Source organism: Hyposmocoma kahamanoa, unplaced genomic scaffold (genome assembly GCF_003589595.1).
Source record: "Hyposmocoma kahamanoa isolate Upper Pololo Valley unplaced genomic scaffold, ASM358959v1 114, whole genome shotgun sequence".
NCBI classification, from domain to species: Eukaryota; Metazoa; Arthropoda; class Insecta; order Lepidoptera; family Cosmopterigidae; genus Hyposmocoma; species Hyposmocoma kahamanoa.
Window position 1 is genome coordinate 4,056,967 of NW_020653383.1, and position 9,970 is coordinate 4,066,936.

Below are 9,970 nucleotides of genomic sequence, written 5' to 3' on the forward strand. Positions count from 1 at the left end.
TTATTACTACAAATGTGAAAATAAGCGTGTACTATAAGAAATGTACCAATATTCTAACTAAACGTAAACTCAAATATCCGTAATTCCGATTTATAACAAAACCGTTACGCTTTCGAGTAATTTTGATGCCTTTTACATAGACAAAATTAGCTTTTGTTTTGTTATCTTCGTAAAAACACATTATGAAAATTCGAACTAATGTTGTTTCGGACAAATGTATTTTCTGACTTCTGATAGGTAATCCCATGCCGTAAAACGAGTACAACAATATTTTGTTAGTTATTGCTAACGTTTAATAAAAAAATTATTTTGAAAATAGGATTAAAATCAAAGCAACTCTAAAGTTTCTTTGTGCTAAATATTTCAATCGCTTGTGGTTCGAACAATTGAAAATGACCAAGAAGTTTATATAAGCTTCTTGAAACTGACGTAATGGGTCTCTTTCCATCTTTTGCGCATGCAATGAGTAGAAAAGGGACAGTTAGCTATTTCATTATTTCGTGTGCTTTTGTAATTTATATTTACGATTCGTTATATATAAATTAAATACTATAAAACTGTACAAAATAACACTTTTAAATGATAACTATGATAACACAATACATTTGTTTAGTGAAAATATGATACAAAATCCTGTTTTAAACACTTTACTGTAGTAATTTTTACAAGTTATTATTTGTACTGCATATATTGGTACTGCATGATTGACAACCGCGCTGTCACTCGAACAAACGAAGACTATTGCGCGATTGACGCTCTGTATGCGATTTTAACGCTCTACAGGTGCGGACACTTTTTAGCGCGAACCCGACGTCCATTTATTGATAGGTCAATGCAGCCGGGCTACAAATTTTAATTAAAGAAAAATATTTGGTTAAATTTATTTTTTCCACATTCTATGGTAAAAATACTTTTTTCCATCCTCTAAGGTTAAAATATAATTATGTATATTTGGCCAGTTCTATTCTATCTCTTTGTATTTTGTTTTGTAGCGTTTGTTTGGCTTTCGTCTAAATATACAGATGAAGAAACTGTATGGTTGAACCCTTGCCTACCCTAAGAAATGAGTAAAAATTTATAAAAGAAAATTGCGTTTGTTGTCATGGTTTGTTTATATGGTTAGTTATCAAAATACACATTAATTAATGGTTGTGTTTCATTATTTTATTTACTCGTAGAAAAAGTATTGAATGCAATCATTACATAATTAGATCTTCAAATCTCGTACCCTATTACTTAGAGAATTCTCATTATGCAACGATTGCTAAAATACTATTAATTTTGCATTTGATGGCGCTCCCTCACCGAGAACATCCACCTGTAATGTAACATCCAAGATCCGATTAGCTGCGATTCCACCAGAGATGTACGAGGTAGCTAGGCGTGCGTGCGAGTGCCTCTGAGAGCCCGCGAGTGTTCGCGAAATCCAGGAGAGCTCGCGAGTGCCTTCGAGTGCCTTTAAGTGCCCTTTGAGCGCCTTTGAGTCCTTTTGAGTGCTGTTGTATGCCTTTGAGTGCCCGTGGGTGCTGTTGAGTGCCCTTTGAGCGCCTTTTGAGTGCCTTTTAGTGCCTTTGAGTACTTTTATTATTACATTACATTATTTTCCTTTGTTTTATTTAATAATTTTTTAGGCTTATTCCCCTATATTTATTTGAGAGCCTTTGAGTGCCAGAGAGTGCCTTTGAGTGCATTGAGTGCCTTTGAGTCACTCAAAGATACTCGCTGGCACTCAAAGGAACTCGCGGGCACTCAAAGGCATTCAAAGGCACTCGCTGGCACTCAATGGCACTCAAAGGCACTCGCTGGCACTCAAAGGCACTCGTAGGCAAATAACTTAAGTAAAGACTTGAAAACATTTACGCTATATCTGGTGGAGTCGCAGCCTTACAATCTGAACAGATTGTTACATTACAGGCGAATGCTCCCGGTGAAGGAGGCTACCGAATGTTACAAGCATTGCACAACGAATGCTCGGTTCATCTCCCTCGCCGCTTGTAATGTTCGCTTTTGAAGGTTACATTACAAGTGAATGCTCGCGATGAAGGAGCGCCCGAATATTTTGTGTCATATGAGTGAATAACATATTTATCTATCTATCTAGATAGATAAATATGTTATTCACTCATCTATCTATCTATCAGTTTTACTAATTAATCAGACTCTACACGGGATACAATTGCGAATAACATTATTTAGTTTACCAAATATGAAAAGGGTTGAAATTATAAAGTATTTAGGTGTTAAAACGTCATGGGTATAAGTTTTTTCTGTTTTCTCCAATCGTATTAAACAATCAATAGATACATATTGGTCTATACGTACAGTACTTTTGTGGTACACCTACTTTACTGAAGTATGAAGATGAAGAATTGAAGTATACTCATTTCAATTAACATAAATAGGAAAGTAACTTACCGCGAAGAACAAGTTCGCAAAGAACAAGATGTATTTCACCAAAAATTCACCGCAACCCATCTTAAGTGCTTTTTTAAATCTAAAAGTAGAAAAACTAAAAAATGTCCGTTCCCTATTACAGGTCCACCAATGGCGATAGGATTATAACGACTGATCGATAGCAGCAGCGATACTAGCTTATTAACACAGTGATAACACCTTAACTTTGTGGCATTATGTATGTACGTTGTATATTTCAAATAAAAATGCTGTGTAATTTATTACATTTGTAGGAGCGCAGGTCGCTGGCCGTTCGGTATAATATGTTGGGTCGCAGATTTGCACGATGTACTAAACAGGTAAAAATTACACTATTTAAAGCTTACTGTCAAGTGCTGTACACGTGCAGTCTGTGGGTCGCGTATTCGAAGCGGACATTCAGCGACCTGCGTGTTCAATATAATAACGCATTCAGGGTGCTGATGGGGCTACCGTGGAGGTGTAGTGCTTCGGGGATGTTCGCCGAGGCTCAGGTGGATGGTTTCATGGCCATCGTGAGGAAAAGGTATGCATCTGCCCTGAGGCGCCTCCGCGGGGGCTCCAACGGCATCTTGTGTGTGTTCACAGATCGGTGGGACTCGCCACTTCTGCGTAGACGCATTGAGATCCACACCGTCATTTAGTTGTATTGTCCTTTTTAATTATATAAAATTTAAAATATTTAAATTATATCAAATTAACTGATACTAACACTAGATCTTAAGTTATTTTGTTTATAACACTATATGTATATTTATATTATGATATAAATATATATAATATATATATATATATATATATATATATATTATTAACTGCCTCCGTGGACGAACGGTTACCATGCCGGACTGCCACGCAGAGGTCCCAGGTTCGATTCCCGGGCCGGGAGAAATATTTGTATGGCCTACATTTATTTCTCTCGTGAGTTTGGGTGTAATTTGTGGTTGTCTATGTGTGTGTCCATGGCACCCGCGACACAGGGTTTCCCTAGTGCGGGGCTATGTTGATTATGAGCGTTATTATTATTATTATTATATTTGAATTGTATTTTTTGAAACAGTGGTTGCGAGAAAAAATATTATTACAGTGTAAATGAAGTATTTCAATAAGTATTTCTATGTGCTTGTTGCAGATTTTTGTTTTTGGTTTGCAACGACTTTTTGCCCTAGCGCCATCCATTAAAAACCAAAAACAAATCTGCAACAAGCGCATATAAAAGTTCGTAAGGTCCGCTAGTTCGTTCCGTGACTTAGTTGGCATAGCATCTGACACGGTTTGCAAGAAGTCGTTGGTTCGAATCCAGCCAGTTCGAAGGAAGTTTTTCTAAGTGTAATCTTTGTGCTATTATTTTTTTTTGATGAAAACTAATGACAGATTACCTATATTAATACGAGGAATAAAAATAAACTAGCTGTCCTTGATAGTCGTCTTCACAAAGTCACAAATTCATTTAAGGGGCAATGTATTCTATAAGATTACTTTTTCATATTTTTGTTTGTGGCTTTACGAGACGTAATTGCACTCATCATTGATGTCAGCTCACCGTCCCGCCAGGAGGAAGCGGCAGCCGGCGATCGATAATAAGGAACGGCGTTTCTACGAGCTTTCATCTAAGTATCCCAGCCAGATGGAAGTACCGGAGTGCCACTCGATGCAATGCTTTTTTTTTATGAAGGTCAATTTGCAGTTTTTGTTGCCCTTTAAGTCGTTAGCTATGTCGCAGAACACTGCTACCGGCATCTCCGGCACTAGCCCGGAGAGCTAGTAGAGGAAGAGCTCGACATTCTCCGGTCCTTCCAGTCATGTAGGAATTTGGGAACTGGAGAGACGCCGTTCATTCCGCGTTGGGAAGTGAGCGTGTCTTACAACTACGCCACTAATGAGGAGATTTGGTAGGCTTAGAGTTGACAGCTCAGCGGTGGCAACCGTTAGTCGGGAAGTGAGCGTGCCTACAGCTCTAAAACCTATCTAGAAAATAGGGAGGGTGCTGTACGTGCACTCAGGGCGGCTCACCTAAGGCACTACATTTATAGGAAACCGGATGAAGTCCGTACAAACGGGCTGATCTGGGGTTAAGACCTAATTTGGATGGTCCTTGTGCGGGCCCGCTCGCACAGGGACCATCAGGGGCACTATATACAAAACTTATGTAGAAAGATATGGGACTGTCCGGCGATTCGGTTGACCGAGTCGACCAAATAAATTTTTATGAATCAGTGACCGTGTCTCACCACGATGCGCGTGTTTTGTTACCTACCCGATCGGTTTATTGAACGGTTCAAACATGTTTCAAACGATTTGTTGTGTCTCTGTGCGTAAACTTATATTTATTATGAGCTGGTGATTTCGGCGAAGGTGGTAGTCGACTATGTGTAAACAGCAGCGCGTCGACTCGCCGCCTTCGTCAACCGAATTCGCTTGCCAAAGAGGTGGCAGTCGTCTTTGTCTAACCATGTTTTTATACAAACTGAGTCAGCGTCCTTTCTCAGCTATGATAAAACAAATGTTTTTAATTTTGCATTTAATATTTTGTGTCATATCAGTGAATACAGTGTTTATCTACATGTCTAGATAGATCTGTCTACCTTTCAGTTTTACTTACTAATCTCTCTCTCTCTTCAAGGGAAACAATTGCGAATAACAATTATTTCTATTACCAAACATGAAAAAGCTTGAAATTATAGAGTATTTAGGTATTAAAACGTAATGGGCGTGAGTTTCTTCTGTTTTCTCCAATCGGATTTAAAAAATCAATAGATACATCGACTCATCCGAAGAACAGAGTCCGATGTTATTATATAGCGAAAAGAGAATAAGTACGTTACGAGAATAATTTCGTCATTCAAACTACAACCTATGTGCCTTCACATGTTTTGAAAATTTATCTGATTTCGTTTCGGAAATATAAAATCGAACAACTGTCGACCTGACATTCACAGCGAAGAAAAACGAACGAAATGTACTATGTTCTGAGAACAAGATCGTTGTTCTACGGATGAGTCGACATGTTCGTCTGTCTATACTTTTTTATTTTTATATTTATTGAGAACACTTGAAAGCTTACAGTATTTATACTACCAAAGAGCTTGCAAGTCAACGTGATTAAATAAAAAATAAATAATAAAAAAAAAACAAAAAATAATTATCTCGCCGCAATCCGCGGCAGTTTCAAATTCACCGCAGCGAAGATATGGAATGTTTTGCTGCCGCCGCTACTCCGTAGTCCGCAGTGCACACGTTTAAAAGTAAATATAAACAATAACTTTTAGATATTCAAAAAAATACTGCCGGACTTGATTTCAATTAATATTAAAGGAATTAATGCATTCAAGAATGAAGTGGAAGATAAAAAAATATAGTATATAATAGTACTAAATAGGAACATATTGATAATCAGTTCAAAGGCGATTTGCATAACGACGTCTGATTGTAGTTTACGACTTAACAACTACAACAAAAAATTAAAATAATATTTTCTTGAAGACAACATAGTGTTCTGATAGAGCTAACTGAAACAAAAAGCTATATATTTTTTTAGTAATTAAGTTACCTATTTAGTATTAATAACCATTTTTTTCAGATATTTAAATTATTGACACAATTTTAAGAATAATATGCTATGAGCATATTATGCTTATCATGAAGAAACAGAACAATCAATGAATTAAAACAAAATGGTGTTCTAATACAGCTTATTGAAATAAAAAGCAATATATTTTTTTAGTAATTAAATTAGCTGAAAAGCCATGGTAGCGTAAAGGTTTGGTCTACCGCCTCTCAAGCAGAAGGTCGTGGGTTCCAATCCGGAACTGGCACCTCTGAGTTTCTCAGAATTTTGTGCGATATTTAATTTGAAAATAGGAACTTCCGCAACAGCAATCAATCTTGTAAACGCCCGGAGATTGAAATAATGGGCAGACAAAACGCGCCATAGCAGAAAGAGTCCTATTGACGTTTTACTCCTTACCTAATTCTGCCAAGCAGTAATGTCAGCATTACTGTGTTTCGGTTTTGATGGGTAAGGGTGCTGGTAAAATTACAGAAACATGGAACTTGTCCACTTATGACTTAGGGTGATGAGCGCAGTGACAGTACCCATCAGATCTGTGAGATTTAAAGCTATGAGTGGTACTGCAACTGTTATGGACAGGCGTGTAGCTTACTATCAGACGGTACGACTTGTTCGTCTCCTCACTTGATACTAAAAAAAAAAAAGAGTCAAAGAACATGTCGCGGTTGTTAGGAACCGTCAGGTCGATAGGTCTGCAATTGCCGAGCATTTCCTGGATTCAGGAGCAAACCACTGGATTGAGCTTTTTAACTTTTGAGCAATTTAACTTTTTTCAAAGTTAAATTGAAACAAAAATAGAGTTTAAAGCTTTTTACTGTGTATATATTTGTGTTGTGGCGTTTGTTACGCAAGGCGATCGTAAGGGAATCGCTGAATAAGCGGCGACCTGTAAACATAGTTATTGCACGAGGCGCATAATCGGCGTCAGCCCCGTACTCGAAGACAACGTGACCGCACTGACGGCATCGGATATCGCGGCATTCGTAATCCAACTTCGATTACTTATCGTCCATAATTTTTACATTGTAATTTTATTGTAATTTCTTTTAATAAATTAATTAAGTAAATTGATTTTTTTTGTAACTTCGGCTCGCAACATACGTAATTGGCGCAGTCGGTAGGATTCGTCAGGAATAACACCAGTAAATCGATTACGGGCTTCGACGAATCCAGAACCTACGGGAGTTGCAGAGCAGAAGGAATCCAGAAAATGATTCAGCAAAAGAAATGTAGTAAGTATTCTGAATCTTTCAAAGTCCTTTCTATCGTATTCTAATCCTAATCTATACTATATTTTATTTCGTTATTTTATCATTTTTGTCGTTTATTTTATTTGCTAAACTTTTTCGTGTGTGTAACTACAAGGTATATGTTCAAGATTTCTCGTTCGAAAAAATCGCGGAATATTAAAGTACGGAGTAATATTAGGTCTATTAATAGGAAGCTTTGTTCATTTGACGAGAGCCGTAATTTAGACGAAACCATGGCTGACTCTGATGTAGATGCTATTTATAAATCGCTCAGAGTAGTGCCTGAATTCGATGGGAACCCGCACATTTTAACTCGTTTCATAAATTTATGCGACCAGCTTGTTATAGCACATCTTGACACGAGTCCTGGGCACGAGTTAGCAAACTTAGCCCTTATTAACGGAATTTTAAATAAGGTAACGGGACCTGCAGCCAGGTTGATTAATTCAAACGGCATACCAGAAAATTGGCAAGGGATTAGGAACGCTCTAGTAAATAACTTTGCAGACCATAGAGATGAAACCGCTTTATACAGCGACCTCTCCCTGCAAACTCAAGGGTCCAATACCCCGCAGGAATTTTATGAGCGATGCCAGAACTTATTTAGCACGATTATAACGTATGTGGCGTTACATGAAACCCTCACAAGTACAATACAAGCGAAGCGCATACTTTACCAAAAACTCACGCTACAAGCTTATTTGCGAGGCCTTAAAGATCCACTAGGATCCAGGATACGCTGTATGAGACCTGAATCCATGGAAAAAGCTCTACAGTTCGTTCAAGAAGAGCTTAATACGTTATATGTATATGCAGCAACGCTACGACGGTAGTACAAATAAGAAGGACTATGGGCAATCACCTTCTCAACATAATATTAATTTACCCCTTAATAGCTTCACACCTAAAGCTACCGCTTTCGACATGCCAACAAAGCAACCCATTTTTAATATGCCTGGTCCATCGCGACAACCTTCAATGCAATCCGCACCATTTCAAAGTTGGAGACCTAATTTCCCGCCTCAAATGCAACAGCATGGTCCTACGCGCACCCAACAAATAATGCGCGCTCTTCCCCAGAATTACAACCCACAAAGCAACGTATTAAGAATGCCCTACCGGCCTCAGCCTCAGCAACAGCGATCATTTAATGTTGGTAATTACCCCCGTTCAATGAGTAGTGTTAGTCATTTTGCACAAAGAGCTATTCCCGCAACGCCAGCCCTACACGACTGGCGAAAGTCTGGAAATCCGCCCCCAACCAACTACTTTAAAACACGAGAATTTAATTTCAATGAGTTAGACTATGACTATAACGACTATAATCACTACGACAGCGACTATGGTTACGCAGACTATGACCCAAATTGCTATCCCTGTGACTATCCAGCTCATGGCTATTATGAGGAGCAGCTTCCCTGTTCCGATTTAGCGAATGTGGTAGAAATAGACCAAAACTCCGCTTCTAATGAAAATTTTCAAAAGGAGTTGAGATCAGAAAAGCCAAAATAGAAGTCAATTTTCATATTCAAAGACAGCTGGGTTATATCCAAACTACTGACCCACCATTAAAATTCCTCATTGACACAGGCGCTAATCAGTCTTTCATTAGCCCCGAAGCTGTCGAAAAATATTTTAAACACATTCCATTAAATTACGACCCTTTTGAAGTGACAAATGTTCACGCCACCAGTAAAAACGACTATTCCATCATCACCTTACCTGGTTTTCCAGAATTTGGCGAACAGAGGGACATTAAACTGTTCGTATACAAATTTCACAATTATTTTGACGGCTTACTAGGTTTTGACTTATTAGATAAGTGGAGTTCCAACATAGACCTTAAGAACAAATTGGTAGTGACCCGCAATGCAAAAATACCTATACATGTGTATGACTCACGTAACGCGAACCTGTACGAGGAAATTATCCCAGCTAACTCGTCGAAATTAGTAAAACTACCAGTGAATACGCAGGACGGTGTAGTATTAGTGGATAATCAAACCATCTGCAATTGCCTTATCTCAGATTGCCTAACAACGGTTATAAATAATCGCGGCTGGATCGAAATTACTAACCCTTCATCTCATGATGTTATCTTTTCCATGGATAGGCCCGTAGAAGCTGAGCTTTTTAACATTGAATCCGAGTGTACTGAAATTTTGACAGACCGCGCTAAAGAAGTTATCTCTCGCCTCCGTACCGAGCATTTAAACCCGGAACAACGTATTAATTTAGAACGAATTTGTGCAAATTATGCCGATGTGTTTTATCTTGAGGGAGAACCACTAACATTCACCAACAAGATAAAACATAAAATACGAACGACCGACGAAATTCCAGTACACACGAAAACATATAGATATCCTTATGTCCACCGACAAGAAGTCAGGGATCAGATTAATAAGATGCTTGAACAGAACATAATAAGACCGTCAGACTCGGCGTGGAGCTCTCCAATTTGGATTGTACCCAAAAAGGCAGATGCTTCAGGCAAGGTTAAATGGCGTCTTGTCGTGGATTTCAGGAAAGTCAATGAGAAAACAATTGATGATAAGTACCCTATTCCGAATATAACAGATGTGCTTGACAAACTCGGTAGATGTCAATATTTTACAACATTTGATTTAGCCAGTGTATTTTATCAGGTAGAGATGGATCCAGACGATGTACACAAGACCGCTTTCAATGTCGAGAATGGGCACTATGAATTTTT

At 38.3% G+C, this 9,970-nt stretch overlaps 1 protein-coding gene across 1 annotated transcript in view; it reads right to left on the bottom strand.

Moving 5' to 3' along the window:
• LOC113239614 (CD63 antigen-like) overlaps positions 1 to 2,553 on the bottom strand; it is a 9,468-nt gene extending 6,915 nt beyond the window's left edge. The window contains exon 1 of the mRNA XM_026476670.1: positions 2,416 to 2,553. Coding sequence (XP_026332455.1) covers positions 2,416 to 2,475 — 60 coding nt within the window. The 5' untranslated portion in view covers positions 2,476 to 2,553. The remainder of the gene's footprint in view (positions 1 to 2,415) is intronic.
• Between the last annotated feature and the right edge of the window lie 7,417 nt (positions 2,554 to 9,970).